This window comes from Leucopleurus acutus (genome assembly GCF_964270905.1).
Source record: "Leucopleurus acutus genome assembly, chromosome: 18".
In the NCBI taxonomy this organism is placed as follows: domain Eukaryota; kingdom Metazoa; phylum Chordata; class Mammalia; order Artiodactyla; family Delphinidae; genus Leucopleurus; species Leucopleurus acutus.
Window position 1 is genome coordinate 68,280,551 of NC_139160.1, and position 22,158 is coordinate 68,302,708.

At 38.3% G+C, this 22,158-nt stretch overlaps 1 protein-coding gene across 1 annotated transcript in view; it reads left to right on the plus strand.

Moving 5' to 3' along the window:
- The window catches only part of PCCA (propionyl-CoA carboxylase subunit alpha), a 364,039-nt gene that overhangs the window by 44,025 nt on the left and 297,856 nt on the right, over window positions 1-22,158 (plus strand). The window contains exons 5-6 of the mRNA XM_082859189.1: window positions 15,014-15,127; window positions 16,988-17,041. Coding sequence (XP_082715315.1) covers window positions 15,014-15,127; window positions 16,988-17,041 — 168 coding nt within the window. The remainder of the gene's footprint in view (window positions 1-15,013; window positions 15,128-16,987; window positions 17,042-22,158) is intronic.

Consider the following 22,158-nt stretch of genomic DNA (forward strand, 5'->3'; position numbering starts at 1 on the left):
TCTGTAGACTGAGTCCCCAGAGGAGCACTTCTCAGCTTTTGTTCTGTTCCTGGTAGCTGGGCCCAGTCATGGATTTGCAGGTGAATTCAATGAATGGCAAAATCACTTTGGATCTGTAACTATCAAGGTTAATTATTAGGCTTGGAATAAGGAGAAATCAAAATTGTTTTTGGAGCTCCTTCAAAGTACTCATCCAGTCGTCTGGTAAAGAAGAGTGTTCTTTTTTGGGAGTTGGTGAGAAGGAAGAGTATTTATTTTTAGAGAGAAAATAAAAACATTTCCCAGATTTTTTGATGGCTTCATGAGAATGACTGTGCTAGTGAAAACTTTTTTAAGGTCCTTAACTGCTTTTGGTGATTGCTGCTTCATGTAAAGGAGCAAACTGTAGAGTACCAGGAATTTTCAGAAAGAAGAGCATTGGGATGGTTGATTTTGCTGTTTTAGTATTCATCTAAAGCTCTTTGGTGAGAAACCAACCAAAATCATACACTGTAAATCAAGGGTTTTCATGTTCTTTGTGAACCCAGCAGCAATATTGGATAATTTGGGAAATGGAATCTGAGGTTAGAAAGCCAGAGTTTCGAGTTCCTAGGAATGCCCAGATATCTGGTAGAATGGATGCTAGGAAAAAGATACCCAACATTAAGATGCATGAATAGAGGAATGGTAACGTGTGTTACCTGTAGCCAGGTTGCATTTGTGGCTGTAGTAGTTTAGGAACTGTATGGTCATGTTCACATACCTATTTTTATTCCAAATTAGATTCTCTGTAACGATTTGTTGATATTTTTTCATGACAGTCTTAAAAATACTTTTAACTGTTTCATTTTGGAAAATGAAATTTTGATCATAATTTTTAATTTTTAAATTAAAATATACATGCTGTATTTTCTGCGGTAAAAAATTACAAAATTTTAAAGTTCCTGACTTCTAATTCAGGCTGGTGGGATGAGTCAGACTTCATCTTCCTGTTCCAAATTCCCAGGGAAGAGAAATGGTTAAAAAGAAAAATCCAAAAGAAAAATAAAAAACCAGAATTTTGGTGTAAAACAGAGTGGGGAGTATAGTGCAGGAAATGATGAGGAATTTCTAAAAGATAGCAGATGGGATCATTCAATAGAAAACCTCAGTCTGTAACATAGACAGGAGAGGATGTCTGTAAAAGAAGGGAGCAGTTCCAGAAGAGAAAGATCCAGAGCAGGAAGGGGGACCTGGGGCAATTGACAGGATGTCTGGTTAGGAAACATCATTATGAGCATCCAGCTGGGTGATTCCTCCATGCTAAGTGTCCATCAGCAGGGAAGTGGTTGGCAAACCGGTAGGGCCATATCTTGGAATTCTTTAGTAATTAAAAAATAATGAGGTATATCTCTACATATTGACAGAACATCTCTAAGACATATTAAAGATCTAAAAAGAACTTGTAGAATGACATATATGAAAATACTATTAATGTTTAAAAAAACCCCACACTAAAAATATTCTATATTTTTATAGTTACATACATCATATAAAAGCACATACCAGGGGTTCTCAACTGTGACACTATTGGCGGTTTGTTTTTTTGTTTCTTTGGTTTTTTTTGCGGTACGCGGGCCTCTCACTGTTGTGGCCTCTTCTGCTGTGGAGCACAGGCTCTGGACGTGCAGGCTCAGCGGCCATGGCTCACGGGCCCAGCTGCTCCGTGGCATGCGGGATCCTCCCGGACCGGGGCACGAACCCGTGTCCCCTGCATCGGCAGGCGGACTCTCAACCACTGCACCACCAGGGAAGCCCACTATTGGCGTTTTGGATTAAGTAATTCTTTTTTATAGGTGGGTCTCTTGCTCATTGTAGAATGTTTCGAAGTATTTCTGTCCTCTACCCATTAGACCCCAGTAGCATCCCTCCATCCCAAAGTTGTGACAAGCAAAACTGTCTCTCCATACATTGCCAACTGGGTGCTGCAGAACAAAGTTGCTCCCTATTGAGAGCCCCTGGTATAGACAAAGGTCTAAGAATGCGTACTCACTTGAGAAGTGATCACTGGAGAGAGAAAATGTAATGGGGATAGAGGGATGGTCAGTAGAGTTGTTAGCTTTATTTTGAACAGTAACAATGTTTTGGTATTATGTGTAATTAAAAAAAAAGGAAGAAACCAAAAGATACCTTTGCTTCTTTATAAGATCTCTCCTGTGTCAAATTTAAAAATGGTCAGTGGTCAAAAGAAGAAATACAAATAGCTCACAAACAGGAAAATATGCCCAAAGGCACTAATAATTAGAGAAATACAAATTAAAAAACTAGTAAGGAATCATTTTTCATTAGATATAAAGTTAGACATGTTCAGTGATGGTATGATGTGGGGAAATTCATCTCTGCTAGACGTGTTAATAGACATAAGCTTTTAAGCATGTAGTTTATATAGCCTTTATACATCCAGATATTTTTCTCACAGAAATATATACATGCATACAGATTGACATGTTCAGGGAATCTTATTGCAGCTTGTAACATCTGCAAATTAGAAGCAGTATCAATTATTGGAGTAAAGGTTAAATATGTTATGGTTTACCCAGGTTACCAGGAATGTTATGTAGCAGTTAAGCAAGTTTCAAGAATAATATGTAGTGTGATACAGTTTATGGGAAGAAAATCTTAAGCACGATACAAAACCATACACTGTTTTATTTATTATTATTTATTTATTTTATTTTTAAATTATTATTATTATTTTTTTGCGGTACGCGAGCCTCTCACTGTTGTGGCCTCTCCCATTGGGGAGCACAGGCTCCGGACGTGCAGGCTAAGCAGCCATGCCTCATGGGCCTAGCCGCTCTGCGGCATGTGGGATCTTCCTGGACCGGGGCACGAACCTGTGTCCCCTGCATCGGCAGGCAGACTCTCAACCACTGCGCCACCAGGGAAGCCCCGTTTTATTATTTTTTAGATAAATTTATTTATTTGGCTGCATTGGGTCTTCTTTGCTGTGCGAGGGCTTTCTCTAGTTGCGGCGAGCGGGGGCTACTCTTCCTTGTGGTGTGTTGGCTTCTCATTGCGGTGGCTTCTCTTGTTGCAGAGCACGGGCTCTAGGCACACAGGCTTCAGTAGTTGTGGCACGTGGGCTCAGCAGTTGTGGCTTGCGGGCTCTAGAGCACAGGCTCAGTAGTTGTGGCTCATGGGCTAAGTTGCTCCGCGGCATGTGGGATCTTCCCGGACCAGGGCTCCAACCTGTGTCCCCTGCATTGGCAGGCAGATTCTTAACCACTGTGCCACCAGGGAAGTCCCTAAAACCATACACTTTTATGTCTACTAGGCATATGAAAATATTTAGGTAAGTCTGAAAGGATGCATACAAAACTGTTGATAATTTCTTTCAGGGTAGGAGGTGGGACTGGGAGGCCTTTAAGGGGGTGAGAAGTAGTGGTTATCTGTATTGCTTAAACTTAAATTTTCTATCAAACTAGTTATATTCTTACATTACTTGGGTAATTAAAATAAAATAAAAAACAACATCTAGATGACTCACTTTTATGTGTAGCATTATCAATTAGTGGCACATAATGAGCAGTGGTAGTGCTGGCCAGGCTCTAGTAGTTTTCAGTATCTCATGACATTGGTGGCTATTTGTATTTAAATTATTAGAACTGACATTTAACTATTCATATGGTTTGGAAACACTGTTTTAAAAAAATACACTTATTACAGTGGAAATATTTCTTAATCCTATTCTAGAATCTCACTGTGCCATTGTTTCAGAAATCTGTATTCAGAACTACATAACTATATTTAAGCCTTCATGACTAGAGCCTTGAGTGAACATGTGATAGCTTTTCTTTAGTAAGTGGAAAATGATTACAAGCTAGAGCTGTGCCCGTACTCTCATTATTAGTATTTGTTTTGTGTTCTTTTTTCTTCCCTTGTTACAATTTTTCTTAAGTGCTTAAGTGGTACCATATATATATATACACACACACACACACACACACACACACACATAACTATAACTATAACTATATAGCTAATTTCTGAAACTGTTTTATAACAACTGCTTGTCAGTGATAGTCTGGAAATTGTGATGAATCTATATAGTTTTTTTAAAATTGTAAAATTACATAACATGGAATTTACCACTTTATTAATTTTTAATTGTACAGTTCAGTGGCATTAAGTACATTTACAGTGTTGTGCAGCCATCACCACCATCCATCTCCAGAACTTTTTCCATTGAATCTCTGTAAATTTTATAGGATCTCTTTCTAGGTTGTCTTTTGTTTTCATGGCCATGCGTTTGCCTGCTGACAGTGGTTTTGTTTTCATCCTCGGGACTTCTAGTCAGGTTTGTGAGCCTAGGCATACACACTCACGTCTGTTAGGTATTTCTCTGAGGGTATCTCTCTGAAAAGTTATATCAGTCTGCAATCAGAAAGTTTTATTGAATACCTTGTGTGTGTACTGTGCTTTACCAACAGTTATAGAGAAAATAAAGTAAAATATTCTTGCATTCCCCATTTCCTAGCATTATGATTAAACCACGTGAAAGACTAGTCTTCGGTTTTTCTTTCTTTTCTTGCTTCGAATTTGCTGTTCAACCCAGGGAATTCTGGCTTCTATTTCTGTTATTCTACTAAGTTGGTCCCCAGAGTTGCCAGAGGTCTGGTTCATTAGATCCAGTAGCTAAATCCTCACCTTCTGTGGTCTATAGCAAAGTGCTTTCTGTGCTTTCTGTCTATAGCACACAGCCCTGGTGACTCTCTCTTCTGTTTTGATGCTTATTACTTCCTTACCATTTTCTAGTCCCTTTCGGGCCTCTATGCATTTGATACACTGTGTGTACTGCTAGAGTGCCCTTCTCAGTTGGCTTCTATCTTAGGAATCTTCTTTGTCAGGTGAATCCTAACTTTCTCTTTATTGGTTAGAGTCATTAATCAAACATTAATATCATATAACTCTGTGCTGTGTGCCAGGAGTGTCTCATATAGACCTCACAGCACAGTGGATTTAAAATTTTTATATGAAACTTCCTGATTTTTATTTAACAGTTTTATTGAGTTATAGTTTGCATATTGAGTTATAGTGTATTTTTAGAGTTGTGCGATGCTCACCACTGTTCACTTTTAGAACATAGCCATCACCCAGAAGGATGTCTTTTGTCCCTCTGCAGTCACTCTTGTTCCCACCTTCACCTAGGTAGCCACTGATCTGCTTTCTGTCTATAGTTTTGCATTTTCTAAAAATTCAAATACATGGAATTATATAATATTTGGTCTTTTATGTCTGGCTTCTTTCACTTAGAATAATGTTTTTGAGATTGATTTATGTTGTTGCATGTATCAGTTTGTTGCCTTTTTTGGCTGAGTAATATTCTGTTGTATGAATAGAACACATTTTGTTTGTCCGTTTACCAGCTGCTGGGCGTTTGGGTTTCCAGTTTTTGATTACTGTGAATAAGGCTGTTATGAACAATTGTGTATATGTCTTTGTATGGACATATATTATCATTTCTCTTGGGTATATACTTAGGAGTGGAATTGCCTCGTCATTTGATAACTACTGAACTTTTTAAGTACTAACAGGCTGTTTCCCAAAGCAGTTGTACCATTTTACATTCCCACTAGCAGCGTATGAGGGTTCAAATTTCTCCTCCTTCTCACCAATGCTTGTCAGATATATCTGTCTTTTTGATTACAGACATCCTAGCAGGTGGAAAGTGGTATCACATTGTGATTAACAGTGTCTTTGAAGAACAAAAGTTTTAAATTTTAATTAACTCTAATTTATCAAATTTTTTCTTTTATGGATCAGTCTTCAGGAGACTGACATCTATGGATTATATCTCTTGAGCTTCCTTGACCTCTGCCTCGGGTTGGCTATTTGAAGACGTGAGCAGCAGGTCAGGCTGTTTATCCCAGCTCCACTTCCGTGCCTTGCTGCAGTTCTCGCGGTGGCCACAACCTTCTAGGGCGGTAGTAACTGTTGGGTCACCCGTGCTCCCCAGCTCTCTGTGTTCTTCCCACTCTGAGCCCCTTCAGGACCACAGTGGCCATGGCTTCCCACTGTTGTTAGTCCCTGGAAACCTTGCCATCCTCTGTTGGTGCTTTAATTCTGCTCATGTCTTTGTTATTTTCAGTCAAACATGTTTGAATGTGCCACTTTATCCCTGGTGAATTCTGACTGACATACTAATTTGGACTGAAAAGCATTTCTAAGGTAGGGGTTGGAAAACCATGGCCCATGGGCTAAATCTGGCCCAGTGCATGTTTCTGTAAATAAAGCTTTATTGAAACACAGCCGTGGCCATTTGGTTTTGTATTGTCTATGGCTGTTTTTGTGCTACAAAGGCAGAGTTGAGTGGTTTTGATAGAGACTGTGTTCTACAAAACTGAAAATATTTACAGTGTGGCCCTTTAAACAGAAAGTTTTCTGATACTAGTTCTAATGCGTATAAGGTAGCTCTCAGAATCTCCAGAAGGGCCAAAAGATATGGATAACCCAGGGAGGCAAAATGAGTCTGTTACAGACAAACCCCACTTCCACTACTGACCATTGCTGGCAATTGTGATGTTCTGGGATCGACCCAGAAGTTCTTCTAGAGCTGTCCTAGAAGAACTGACACCTTTAGTTCCATGTTTGTCAATGAGATGTTATCTGCCTGCAGGGGTCCTGCCTCACATTGCTCTCACTTCTTTGAGTATGCCTGACTGGTGGAACTGAGGTCACATATATGTGCCCGGAGTGCCAAGAAGTCTGGGAAATGTTCTTTTTTGCTTTCTGCCCTTGATAGTGGAGGGAAGCAAGATAGAAAGGAGTGTTGGAATATCATTTAGTGAGCTCACCTGCAGCATTTGCCATGACAAATACCAACCAGTATCAGTTATTTTTCTTTTTAACTTTCCAAATTGTGACATTTATTCTTATTTTCTTCTCCTCACTGCCCACAAACCAAACAAATAAACAACAACAAAAAACCCTAAAAGAGTTATGTGTCAGGGAAGTACCCCATGTCATAGAAGATGGCAAGGGTTAAATCTGTCACAACTCCATTGATGCCAAGAGGACAGCAGGACTTCACTGATCAAAGGAAGACAGTTTACTGCTCTCAACAAAGCTAATAGTAGGAGCATCAGCACAGTAGCATCTTGAGTCCCGCAAGGGGGATGTGATTGGTCTATTTAGCCCCAACAAATACAGTGTGTGTGTCACAGTTAAGGAACACAGGGCTGTCAAGAACTGTGAAGGGTCTGAAACTTGTAAGCTAACAAGTTAGCCTCTCACTGTTTCATGGGTGCTGGTAGAAGATATAAGACTGCTGGGTCAGCGATGAAGGACAGTTTATTACTCACAGCCGTAGCAAGATCAGAGTATCAGCATTAAAAAAAAAATTTATTGGAACATAGTTGATTTACAGTGTTGTGTTAGGTTCAGGTGTACAGCAAAGTGAATCAGTTATATGTATACATATATCCACTCTTTTTTTTAGATTCTTTTCCCATATAGGCCATTACAGAGTATTGAGTAGAGTTCCCTGTGATATACAGTAGGTTCTTATTAGTTATCTATTTTATATATAGTAGTGTGTATATGTCAATCCCTATCTTCCAATTTATCTATCCCCCCAGAGTATCAGTAATTTTACCTTGATTTCCCAAGTCCCAGTTCCCATAGGTGACATGAAGAGGGTCAGGTGATACCTGCACATGCAGTGGTTTGCATCATGGGACAAGAACCCTGAGCTTTAGGGTTCTTCTTACATAATGAATCTTTTCTAACAGGCTCTTAATACCCCTGCCTCTTGCTCCAGAGTGAGACACTACCCTGCTCTTCTAGGGCTGTTGGCTATACGGACACTTTTGCAAATAGAGTTTGAAAAAAAGGCAGTTCGTGCCTTGCTCACATGATGTGAGCACAAAATTTTTGCTAGCTAGGGCCAAGGATTCAGCACCTTTTTTAGCAAAGTAGCAAACAAACTAGTGCCCCGCCCTCAGGAAGCAAGTATATAATAGTCACACTGTGGTTGCTTTTCTGTCTTAGTTGCCAACGTGACTAGTTACAGAAACAGCTCAGGATCAAGGGATGGTTTAGACTTTGCTGTTTGGAGCACTCAGCAAGGATGTTCGGGGTGCTCGGGCCCTGTGGTGAACTGTCTCTGCCCAAAGTGTAAAACTACCAATTATTTCCCTCTCTGATTCTCATAAACTCTCAGATTGACATGCCGTGTTCTAGTGCAGTTACTACTTGCATTTCACTAATCTGCTTCGTCTCATTAATAAGAATTGAGTCAGTTTTTGTGGTAGTGATTATATTAGCATGTTATTACAAGTAATAGATATTGATGTTACGCAATACAGTGGTTCAAATAGGGTGACTTTCAAATGTTCTCTTACATAACATCTGGCGATTTTAGGTTAGGGAGGCCAGTCTATTTCAAAGGACATCCAGGGACTCTGGATGTTTGTTGCTCTGCCATCGCCTAGGGTAGCGGTCCCTAACCTTTTTGGCACCAGGGACCGGTTTCATGGAAGATAGTTTTTCCATGGACTGGGGTGGGGTGGGGGGATGGTTTTGGGATGATTCAAGCGCATTACATTTATTGTGCACTTTATTATTATACAATGTAATAATAATAAACTCACCAGAATGCTGACATGTAGCGGAGCTCAGGTGGTAATGCAAGTGATGGAGAGCGGCTGTAAATACAGATGAAGCTTCGCTAGCTCGCCGCTGCTCACCTCCTGCTGTGTGGCCTGAGGGTTGGGACCCTCGCCGTAGGACATGGGTGGTCCAACTTTTCCTCTAAAGGCCCAATAGTAAATTAAGTTTTGTGGACTGTACTATTCAACTCTACCATTGTAGCACAAAAGAAGCCATGGGCAATAAGTAAATGAATAAGTATGGCTGTGTTCCAATAAAATTTCATGTACAAAAACAGACACTGGGCTGGATTTGGCCTTCACTATAGTTTGCTGTCCCCTGCCCTAGGGATTACCTTAGTTTGCATAGTTAAATTTGGTTGCTGCAATATTTATGTTCCAGGTCAAGGGAAAGAACATGGTCAAAATTTAGAGAAATATGCTTGTGTTTAAGTTGTAGATGATTTGGAAGTTGTACATTTCACTTTCTGATCCCAATAACATGAACTTATAACACAAGAGTGTGTGATAAATTTGATCCTACCCCTGCTGCTTTCTCTGCAGTTGTGGCTCGAGAATTTCTGTAGAGAAGAGCTTCAGGCAGCACAGGGCATGGGGAGTGGGGGCTTTGGGAGCTTGTCTTGGAGTACATAAGAGGCTTGCTTGCTTTCCTTCCGTCTCTTTTTTTCTGTCTATCTTTCCTGTCTTTGCCTCCCTCCCTCCCTTCCCCTTTCCTTCTTTTCTTTCTCTCCCCCCCCCCCTTTTTAAATACTAGTTTGTATTTATTGTGTGTGTGTTGGGGAGAGATGGGCTCTATCCCTCCCCCCCATCTGTTGCCTCCCAGTACCTCTTAGCTCTGCCACTGCTTGCTTGTCAGAAATACTGGAGATGATTTCATCTCTCGGGTGTTTTTAGCTCCTTAGTTTCCGTAGATTCCTTCCCAAAGGCATTTGTTCAAGTTTTTCTTAAGCTAAAACCACACTCCAAACCCCTTCTCAGCTATCACTCTGCCTCTCCTAAACTCTACAACCCATCGTACCAACACCCTTGCCCCTGACCTTCCAAACGTACCTCAGTTTCTTCCCAGCTGTAGCCCACAATCCATTTCACTGTGGTCTCAGCTCATCAACATTGCTTTTGCTAAGGTTTTCCTCTCATACTTGGCATCTCATTCCCCCTCCTCCATCCCTTCTGACTCTCCCTGGATGATTCTACCAGGGTCAGTGGTAGGAGAATATGGTTCTAGTCATGCTGCTCTGCCTTCTTTTGTTACTTGCCATATCCTCAGAAGCTCATTCCTGCCAAACAAAGACTAAAAAAACTTGGTTTTGGTTACAGGATTGATTCAGGGTCAGTTCCCTTTTGTGATGTGAAAACAAGATTGTAGAAAATGGGTTGGGAGTTTTACATCCGGCAAAAACCTTCTCTCTTTTTCCCTGTAATTTTTAATTTTTGGTTTCACCACTTGAAAAATTATGTAAATTATAACAGCAGAAAAAATAGTAAAGTTACTAATCCCTCCATCTAAAAATAATCGTGAATAAATTTGTCATGATGCTACACATGTAGTTATACAAAATGGAATCAAAGCAAATGTAATATTTACTGACTTAAAAAAAATTATTTATTTTCTAAGGATCAAAATGCCTTTCTAGAAAGGATGTGCCAGAATACTAGTCTGTTGGCATTTGTATAAGTCTCTAGACTTCAGACACTTTGCATTAAATAGAAGAATTCTTTTTTTCTTTAGAAATAGGGTTTTGTCTTGTTTGAAAAACATTTTTTTCCCAGTTCTTCAAATTAAGATTGATGCAGCTGGCATTCCTTTCTTTCACTTTTCAGTCTTTAAGGGTACTTTTTGTTTGTTGGTGATGTTCGGGAATTTGGTTAGATTTGGTAGATGCTAAAGTCTGACCAGATTGTGTGAGGTATTGCTATTCTCAGGCAAGGAGGGCGTCTAGTATGTATTATGTCCTATAGATAGTCAACCCACTGTTTTGTTTGCATTGAAGGATGTCACAAAGAAAACTCAAGTATTCATGGACGTGGTAAATAGTGCCCATGTGACTGCAGATCTTATTGACTGATAGGTTTCAAAAAAAAAATCTCCTAGCATGAAAAAACATCTTTAAAGCTGCTTGTCTTCCTATTTTTCTCAGTTTCTATTTGTTTAGAAGGTATTTAAAAACTTTCCCTCTCAGATCTGGCCTAGTGTACTTTTTAACTAAGGTGCAACCTATTTGATAAGGTTAAGGGACCAAGCAGAGTTATCTTTTTATCATATCTTAGGCATCTAATGGACTAATATGAAATTTTCCATTAACTCAAAGTTTTAAAATTGAGGCACAATTTTTAACCTATTTATGTCTAAGCATTTAAATTCATTAAACAGAAAGTCAATAAGGAAGGTGATTTTTTTTCAGTCCTGTAAATTGAAAAGCACATCCTTTGTTCTCCTAGATCATTATTTGGAAAATAAAAGGCTGATACAAGTAATTTTCCTCTATTTAAAGAATAAAAAATTTTCCAAATATAAAACTAAATGCTTGAGGAGGAAACTAATAATCTTTCAAACCCCTATTGGAAACTTTTCTATTGGAAAAGTTTGTGAAGACTAACTCCTTTACTTAGTATTGCTACTTAAAATCTTCTGTTTTTCTGTTTGAAACTTGTAGTCAGCAATATTGTGGTTAATTGATTAATTCAGGTTAAGCTTTCCATGATTGTTATATTTTCCTTTTACTATTGAAATATATAGAAAAGGAATCAATATTTTTCAAGATACTGAAATTTTTGAGACAGATACATCTAGTCAGTGTAGGTGAAGATAAGTCATTCTTGGGGCTTCCCTGGTGGCGCAGTGGTTGAGAATCTGCCTGCCAATGCAGGGCTTCGAGCCCTGGTCTGGGAAGATCCCACATGCCGTGGAGCAACTAGCCCCGTGAGCCACAACTACTGAGCCTGCGCGTCTGGAGCTTGTGCTCCGCAACAAGAGAGGCCGCAACAGTGAGAGGCCCGCGCACCGTGATGAAGAGTGGTCCCCGCTTGCCACAACTAGAGAAGGCCCTCGCACAGAAACGAAGACCCAACAGCCAAAAATAAATAAATAAATATTTTAAAAAAGATAAGTCATTCTTCAGAAGAGCCTCTGCACTGCTTGAATGCAGTTTGTTTTGTATTATTAAAGAAATAATAATCATCTTAGTCATTTAGAACAACAATAACAACAAAATTGAAATTGAGTTTCAGAAGTTTTTTTAAACTATCCTTTCGTGGTTGACTCAGAAGTATCTCCTTGGGAACTAAGGCAGCAGAGGGTTCTAGTTTTTTTCTTTCAAATGGCTTTGCCAAGTATTTTTGCTAGTACTGACCCTGTGTTAGACTGTGGACTTGAGATGTTAATATAGGCCTCTACCCTAAAGTAAGGTTTGTTTCTGAGAAATAGAAGAAAAGAAACCAACCAACCCCTTTAGAAACAGCATGTTTTGCCTTTCTTTGTAAAGTCCCTAAGCAGTTTTTTTTTTTTTTTTTTGCGGTACGTGGGCCTCTCACTGCTGTGGCCTCACCCGTTGTGGAGCACAGGCTCCGGACGCGCAGGCTCAGCGGCCATGGCTCATGGGCCTAGCCGCTCCGCGGCATGTGGGATCTTCCCGGACTGGGGCACGAACCCGTGTTCCCTGCATCGGCAGGCGGACTCTCAACCACTGCGCCACCAGGGAAGCCCCCCTAAGCAGTTTTGACCTGCTTTTGATGTATTTATTTGAATGGTTATTCAAACAGTATTAATGATCTGCTAAAATGTTAGGCTCTGAGCTAGATTCTCAGTATGTTTACAAAGAGTTTGTGATAACATAGGAAAAATGCCTATTATGATGATAGTTAAAAAACAAAAGAATGCAAAATTATATATGCAGTTTGGTTACAAAAGTATATTTAGAGAAAAGACTGGAAGTAAATAAGTCAAAATATTGTTAGGATTCCCCTCCTTTTTAACTTTTTTTTTTTTTTTTTGGTTGTACGCGGGCCTCTCACTGCTGCGGCCTCTCCCGTTGTGGAGCACAGGCTCCAGATGCGCAGGCCCAGCGGCCATGGCTCACGGGCCCAGCCGCTCCGCGGCATGTGGGATCTTCCCGGACCGGGGCACGAACCTGTGTCCCCTGCATCGGCAGGCGGACTCTCAACCACTGCGCCACCAGGGAAGCCCCTTCTTTAACTTTTTGATGCCTATTTATTATAGAAAATTTGGACACAGGGATGCATGTGTATATATTTTAATCCCCCTCCCCACCACATACAACTCTCAGTTGCCATATGTATTGCTAAGATTGGAGATTTAATTTAGTATAGCTTTTTACCTCAAAGACAGTGGCTTAACAATGAAAATTATTAAATAAACTGTCATCCAAGTGTATCTATGAATTTAAAAGCTTGTAGCAATAAAACTGTGCTGGGAGAGATTTTTTAAGAAAAGGAATTTAAGACACAACTTCTGCCTTGCAGGACCTTATGATCTGGAAAAGGAGAGTGTATAAATTGTAACAGACATAATCTGTAAAGGAGTCAAAATGACATTACTGGGCAGGATGCGATTAAATGCCAAAATTTGCACCTTGTACTACTGGAGTTCAGATTAAAGGAGATTCATCTGAAGACCCAGTGGTAGAAGTGGAACTTTAAATGCATCTTTAACAATCGGTAGTACCTGGCAGGAAATAAAATATACAGAGTAAGTGTAGATTTAACTTTAAATACTTTATCCCCACCTGACTAATGCACTTTTTTTTTTTTTGCAGTACGTGGGCCTCTCACTGCTGTGGCCTCTCCCGTTGCGGAGCTCAGGCTCCGGACGTGCAGGCTCAGCGGCCATGGCTCACGGGCCCAGCCGCTCCGCGACATGTGGGATCTTCCCAGACCGGGGCATGAACCCGTGTCTCCTGTGCCACCAGGGAAGCCCCTGACTAATGCAGTTTTTTCAAAGGATTGTTCAGTATTCAATTTCTTTCTTATAGAAAAAACCCACAACTACAATTACAAAAACAAAATTGCTGTTGTAAAAAATTGCTGAATTGGGCAGAGGGCAGTAGAAGAGGGGGCATTCTGGTCTGAGGGGAGAAGAGCAACTTGAAGTTGGGAATAAGCAAGATATAAAGGAGAGCCTTGCTTTGAACATGGGAATATTTAGGATCCTTTTGCGAGCTTGGCTGCCTTTCCTTGGGTGTTATTAAAGAAATTAAACTGCATAGATTTGAGTCTTTTATATTAAGATATTGATCTATTAATCCCTTGGGTAGCAGGTATCTTTAACCTTTCAATACACAATATAATTTTTTACTTAGTTTGAAAATATTTATTGAATAGATAAAGAGAACTCTGAGCTTTCTAAAAGATGACGATTTTTTTTTGATAGACCTCATTTAAAACAAAATGCTTCTTTAAAAACTACTTTACATCTGAAGAATATAACTTAGCAATACTCAAGAATATTTTCCACCTTAGACTTTTTGGAGGAGGGTCATACATGTCCAGGTATATGAATGTGTTCCAGTTTTTAATGTCTGCCTTGTAAAATAAATTTAAACGGAGTTTAAATTTATTTAAACGTACACTGGAAAACTTAGGAAAAGCCGTTTCAAAAATACATGAATCCCTTTCATCATTTTAAAAGAATAGATTTCTTTTAGAAGTAAGCAATTTATTTTGTATTGAATGCCTAGCCTTTCTTAAGCAAAAATAGATTTGAAACAGTGTGTAGTAAGTAGTCTTAAAAATGGAGCATATATTCCTGAATTTGGAGTAGGTTTAGAACTGAATGCACATATCAGTTCTTTTACGAATAAAGGTTAAAATGGGTGAGGATCAAATGTGAGAGTATTTAAACGATTCTCAAGATTTTCTGGCTCATGTGTAGTGATACTGAACTCTTTAGTCCTGGGCTTTAATTTGTGTCTGGTGCTGACCTGATGCTGTGCAGGGACACTCACTGCATCCCTTCATTCTGTTTCTCTAATTATCCCCACTTCCTGGGGAGCTTGCTTAGAACTGGGCATGAATGCTTGTTATGAAAATATTGGGCTACCCTGGCTACATGTAACAGAGTAGTTTTTGATATAAGGTTTACGTATAGATGAACTGAATAGGAGGCTAAAGTTGTTTGCTGTGATTTTACTTAATCAAATTTGTATGAATATTATGGAAATTATCTGGTTAGTGAATTAGGCTTGTAATTAATGAAATCAAGGTTAATATAGCTCCTGAGCTTATTACATTGTAATTTCTTAATTTCTTGAATACTGACTACATAAATGATACGGGAAACACTCAGATTTGCAATTTGTGTATACTTGCAGGTGAAGATAGTTCTTTTTGCTGGGAGGATCTGTTAATGCAGAGATTTGTCTCTTCAGGTTCACGTGAAAATGGCGGATGAGGCGGTCTGTGTTGGCCCAGCTCCCACCAGTAAAAGCTACCTCAACATGGATGCCATCATGGAAGCCATTAAGAAAACCGGGGCCCAAGCTGTGAGTCTGAATGAATCTGTCTGCTGCAGCTGTTTCATATGTAGTGAGCAGAACACTAGAGTTTGTATTTAAAAAAAAAAATAAGAAAGAATGATTGAAAATGCTGTTGCAGTTCATGTCACATGAGTTAAATGTGGCCGAATTCGCTACTGGAAATCAGAGGCTTTGTAGCATCTGACAGTGTTGGTTACTGATCCTGCAGGTGGCTGCTGGATTCAGCTTTCACACCAGGGAGCAGTTTCAGTTCATTTCCAGATTTGCTAGGGGGAAAAAAAAAAGAAATCCCAATTAATTTTGAGAATTAACCCTTTCAGTGTTATAAGAGTATTAAAAAATATGTATTACAAACAGGATCCAAAAGACCCTGTTTTAATCATTTAAAAATTATGTATGCCTTGTTATACTTCCAGAAATAAAAATGATGCAATTGGTAATTATTTTAGTTTGATAGTGTCAATGGAATATACATAATTTACATGGAGAAATCAGTAATTCTCCCTACCCCCAATTCTGTTTGGAGTAGAATCCAATGGAAAAACTGGGTTCTGACATCAGGAATAGTGTTTTGTTATAGTTGTTGTTGTTATTGTTGTCGTTGTGTGTGTGTGTATGTGTATGTTTTTATCAGAGAACTAATTACATGTAATGTTAAAAAAAACTACGTAGAGTTATCTCTAAAATTGGATGGAAGCAGCCAACACCAGCAGTTAGCCTGGAGTGCTTCAGTTAGTGTTCACATTTCTTTTGAAAGAAATGTTTTAGTAAGATGCATGTTTAAATAAAAAACTGAATTCATGAACGCATATTATAGATGTTACAGTTTACTAGCAGAATTAATGAAGGTAAAACTCTTTTAACTGTAGATTATCAGAATACAATCTTTAGTTGAATGTTTATATGAAATGAAACTGTTGGGAGTGAAACTCTTTTCCTGTGATGTAGTAGTGTAAATTATTCTGTACCATGTTCATAAAGCTTAGTCTAGCATTTAAAAAAATCTTAAATGTGTAGATACTTCTAGATTAGATTATGATACTGACTCATTTAGAAATTTGACTTATAGCAGAATTATTTTCCTAGAAATATATTCAATACTGACTGATAATAGGGTGGCTAAATTTATGTTTGGTCAAAAGTTACTTGGTTAGAACAGGATGGTAGAATTTAAATTGTTGCAACGTGGCTTGTGAGAGAGGAGAGCGTGAAGTGGTTGTGACTGGCTGAGTGGGATGAGGAGGGAAAGAAGAGTAGATATTAGAAGAAAAGTAAATTCAGAGAATGATGAACAGGTAAAACCAAACTTCGATTTTAGTTAGGTTTGACAAAAACTGTTCATCGGGTAGTGGCTGAATATATTAATATTGTCAGGAATAAAATATGTTCATTGGCTTAGTAGGCAGGGTTTGGGAAAGTAGCAGTTCCTGGTTCTGTAAAGAAAGGGGAAATAAGAGTTTTTCATCCATCTTGTGAAAGGTTTCCTTTAACATAATTCTTTGACCCACTAGCTGTTAGAAAATTCTCCAGACTTGTGGCCAAAGTTAGTCTCAGAAAAAGTGGGGAGAGTTTGGGTTGGGTTGAATTGCATAGCCAAGTGCAGGTGGACAGGCAGGTGTGATGGGAGACGGCCCCGACTGTGGTTAAGACAGGTAGTGTGCTACAAGTGAGTATAAAGTAGGTGATTTCTTGGCGTTTGGGTCCGAACTCAGGAGAACTGAGTTAGAGCTGATCAGTATGTTAGAGTCAGTAACTTTACTCCAGGGCCCTTGAACAATAAACATGTTAATGCCCTTTCTGTTGTGCTTACTGTAAAGGTTTTGCAAATTGGTAAAACTGAAAATGCTTTTTGTTTTCATTTCTAAGGTACATCCAGGTTATGGATTTCTTTCAGAAAATAAAGAATTTGCCAAATGTTTGGTAAGTTTGTAAGGAAGAAGAAACTGTTAACTTATATTTCACAAAGCAGCGTAACGGTGTTGCTTTTGTAAATATGGGTAGTGATGAGTTATAGACTTTTCATTGACCCAACGATTCTTTGAAAATAGTTTGGGAAAAGTGAAGACTTTTATTCTGTAACCTAAGTCTTGATTTGAAGCGTGAAAATGGAAAAGTTGTAAAATCACCATTACACCTAATGAATGATACCTAGTTTATAACATGTGTGGACTCTGACTTTTAAAATTAAACATTTCAGACTTTTAGCTAAATACATCAGGGAGTCCAGTGATTCATTAATTATTTACCATGAGCATAGAATGTGAAGCCAGAAGTAAGATTCTGTTTTTTCCCTTTTATTGCATATTATGGCATTTAATATCAAATCTTACTACTGCCTCTATTTTGGGAAGTTTTTTCTTTTTTTTATGACAGGAGTATCCTCCTGATATCACCATCCTGACTAGGTGCATGACCCTATATTTGCTATTAAACTGATTTTCCAGGTGTATTTATAACTACATTCAAGATGGTACTGAAACCTTAGTTTTCAGGTACTAAAATATGATATTGATAATGTTTTGAAAAGCTCATTAGATCAATTATCTCAGGTATTAAGTTAACTTAATATTTTAATATATTATACTTTGTTTCTGTGATATGCTTATATTTTGTTCTTCCATGTATTCAGAATTATTTATGAATGCAATTACCATTTTCAAGATGAAATTTTCACTTAAAATTCATAAATTTAATTTGGACAATTCTTAAGATCATAGAATTCTAGCCCAGAATGATCTGTTTTAACCAGTTTACTTTATAGATTAAAAACTAAGGCCTGTAGATTAAACTAAGGCCTAAAGAAGTTGTGACGTAAAGTCACGCAGGTGGATAATAGTAACACATGTCTGGAGAGGTGTATTAGGTGTAAGTATCCAAAGGTCCAGGTTTACCAGGTTTTGTGCAGTATATCCACATTTTCCTGTTTATACCCCTTTTTATTATCTTCTAGTTTGAAATTTTGGCTGAGGTTCTGTCATTATGTAAGAAAATGATTTGAATATAATACATTTTAAATGTATTTGTACAATATAATATATTTAAGTTTGTATAGGTGAGGAGTCTCTAAACTGTGGTCCATGGGCCAAATGCAGCTGCTGCCTGTTTTTGTGAGTTAAGTTTTATTGGCACACAGCCCTGCTTGTTCACTTCCCTCTTGTCTGTGGCTGCTTTTGCTCTAGAACAGCAGAGTTGCGTAGCTATAGCAGAGACTGAGTGGCCTGTAAATAAATATTCACTGTATGGCCCTTTATAGAAAAAGTTTGCCGGCTCCTGGTATAGATGAATATCTGAGTCTGGGAGAAGTGAAATTATATGGCAAGTATATTTATTCATGCATTTATTCAGTCATTAAAAAGGGCTTATTTGATAGCTATGTTCAAGGCATTTGAGAAGGATATAAAAATGAATTGGATGTGCCGCCTGCTCATGAGGAGCTTACAGTCATGTTGTGGAAAATAAGTCAGCTGCACAAATGACTTCAGGAAAAAAATATTATGAAGAAGTTCAAGTTCTCTGTAAATGAAGATAAGATTGTGCCGTCAGGGGTTTCATGTTAGAGAAAAGGGTATAAAATGTATGACTACCTTCCTTTCTCTTTTGCTTTTCTAATTTTATCTCCTCCATTTTCCTTTATCAATGTTATGCCTTAGGCAAACCAGACAGCATGCTATTCCCAAATGTGGCTGGTTCTCTCCTGTTCTGTCTTTTCCATCGCTCTCCTCAGTGGTCACACCTGTCCCCTGGTCCCACATTTCTTACTACTGTCTATTCTTAAAAGCACAGTTCATGTTACCCCTACCAGGCTAGTTTTCTGTGTTCTTCTGGTGAGAAGTAATCTCTTTCCTCTGTCTTCTAGAGCATTAAAAATTTTTTTTTTCCTTATCTGGCATACCACCTTCCATATTATGTAAAAATTGTTTCTGTATTTTAATGTCCTCTTAAGGTAAGAGACTTGGTCTTCTCATTCTTTGTTTCCCTTTTGTTTTATATTCTAATGATTTCTACGTAGTGAGTTCAATGAATGTAATGGAAAGATTAAGTAAATATTATTAGATTAAGAATTATGAGGGCTTCCCTGGTGGCGCAGTGGTTGAGAGTCCGCCTGCCGATGCAGGGAACACGGGTTCGTGCCCTGGTCCGGGAAGATCCCACATGCCTCGGAGCGGCTGGGCCCGTGAGCCATGGCCGCTGAGCCTGCGCGTCCGGCGCCTGTGCTCCGCAACGGGAGAGGCCACAACAGTGAGAGGCCCGCGTACTGCAAAAAAAAAAAAAAAAAAAAAAAAAAAAAAAAAAAAAAAAAAAAAAAAAAGAATTATGGAACAATAACCTGCAAGAAAACTTTCCTCCTGTCACAGAAGGGACTGTTTTGTAACTAGAAAGCGGTATTGCCATGTGTTTTTATTCACCATGAAAATATGTAGCTGGTGATAACTAACCTCTCTTTTTGTGCATCATGGCAACATTCTTATTTGGGATATAATTTTCCTAGCTTAAAAACTTTTCCCATTGGAGTATGCCATTTTTAAAATGGACCTTTTGAAATATCTGGCTATAGCTGGTGAGTTCCATAAAAATAACAGTGAAATAAAATTGCGTACAGATTTTGTTATGCATGTCAACATTGTTTGTGTGGTTGGTGACGAACCATTGAAATTTGATAGTTATTGTCTCAAACTGGGAATATTCTTAGAATCTGATTTCTAAGATAGTGGTAATAGATTACTATGTTGGCAGCGACTTTTGGCAAGAAAGATGAGCAGAATATGGAAAAGAAATCTTTTTTAAAGTTTATTTTATTTTTGGCTGTCATTGGGTCTTCATTGCTGTGCTTGGTCTTTCTCTAGTTGCGGTGAGCGGGGTCTACTCTTCCTTGCGGTGCATGGCCTCTAGGCGTGCGGGCTTCAGTAGTTGTGGCTCACGGGCTCTAGAGCACAGCCTCTGTAGTTGTGGCGCACGGGCTTAGTTACTCCGCGGCTTGTGGGATCTTCCCGGACCAGGGTTCCAACTCATGTTCCCTGCATTGGCAGGTGGGTTCTTAACCACTGTGCCACCAGGGAAGTCTGGAAAAGAAATTTTTAAACTTTAATACTGTGGAGTTCCTTTTACTATAACTTATGTATGCTGTAACTTATGTTTGAAATGTAATCAAATGTGGAGGTTCCCTGCCCCTCATTAATTTCTGGTTCTGTTTTTTGTTTCTTTTTCTTTAAATTGCTGTTCAAAGATCAGCATAATATTTACTTTGTTTATAGAAAAACTATTTGTGCCTTATCATCTGGTATATTGTTTTTAGTTAACAGCTTTGAATAAGATGATTTCTTGAATTTTTTTTCTGAGTTTGTGCTATTTATTTGCTTTAGAAAGTACCATAAGCCAATTGTTAAAAGCATTCTAAACTTTGTATGTTTTCTTTACAAGACTAATTATTCTTTTTTTTTTTGCGGTACACGGGCCTCTCCCGCTGTGGAGCACAGGCTCCGGACGCGCAGACTCAGCGGCCATGGCCCACGGGCCCAGCCACTCCGCGGCATCTGGGATCTTCCCCGACCAGGGCACGAACCCATGTTCCCTGAATCGGCAGGCAGACTCTCAACCACTGCACCACCAGGGAAGCCCAAGACGAATTATTCTTTATGTTTAATTTACACGAAATGGGATCAGATTATATAGAATCCCTACTGTACATGATTTAAACAAAATCATGTCTTTGCTTAAACAATTAATGGAAAATTCAAAGCTACAAATAATCCTTATAAAGAATAGTAATTTTCAGTAGTTTTAATATGCTGAGCACACATTTTATTTCCAAAATGTTTTTCATTCTGTATTTCCTCTCTGGGCTCCTTGTATTCTGAGCAGTAAAGGAACAGTGGTGGAAGGCTGTGAGGACTGTTAGAGTTAAGAAAAGAAATTCTTTTGGAGTTTACGAAAGGGGGTTGAAAAGTTAAACTATCTGCCCCTGGAAAAAGTGGTTTAAAGATTAAATGAGATTTAAAGAGATTTCATAGTGTTTTTAGTTATCTTTCTGGTTTTTATGTGTATGTTTTTTCATGTTATCATATTTTAATGCAGCACAGCATTATAAGTTACAGTAGTTATATTTATGAGAAATTTATGTTAGATTTAATAATTTGTGTTTCATGTATGGGTCTTATCCATGTATTTAGAAGATATGTGTATATATGCATACAGATAGTGTGTTCTATCCAGAATGCTCAGCATTGAGGGTGGAGAAGGGAACTGTGGGAAGCAGTTGAGGTTTGGTGATTGTATTTTTTTATCACCTTTTGTTGGAGACTTTTTAGCAAGGTAAGGAATGTAACTACTTCAAAAACAATAACGAGATTTTTTTTATCCATTGGATTAACCAAACTTTTAAAAAATAGCTGTAACATCCAGTGTAGACAAGTGTACAGGAAGTGTCTTGTTCTTGGGAGTATAAATTATTTCAGCCCCCTTTTATCTTTTTTTTTTTTTTTGTTCCAGAAATTTGCTGGTATTACCAAAATTTAAAACGTATATATTCTTTGACTCAACATTTCCACTCTTAAGAATTTCACCTACAAAGATGTACTTTAAAAATGTTCATTGTAAGGTTCATAATAGCGAAATTGGGAAATAGCTCAAGTTTTTTCATCTTTAAAATGAAGAGAATGACACCTACCCTGTAGGGTTGTTGTGAAAGTTAGAAACAACATGTATAAAGAACTTAGCACAGAATCTGGCATTGATAAGATAAGGCAAATCACCTTATCATTACAGGTGTTAGTTAATAATTATTACTTCAGTAGATGGGGAGAGCTACTGAAGAGTTGTTTTTTTTAATTCTTTTTTTGAGAATGAGATAGTTAAAATTAGCATTTTGGGGAAATTAATCTGATAGTTTTAATGTGTATTTTGTGCGTTTAGATTTCTTTTCTTGTTGAGATTAATAATCTGATAATATTATTCCTATACACACACGCATGATAATGTAGTTTAAAAATACTTTGACATATATGATTTCATTTAATTCATGCAACCATTTAACAAAAAGA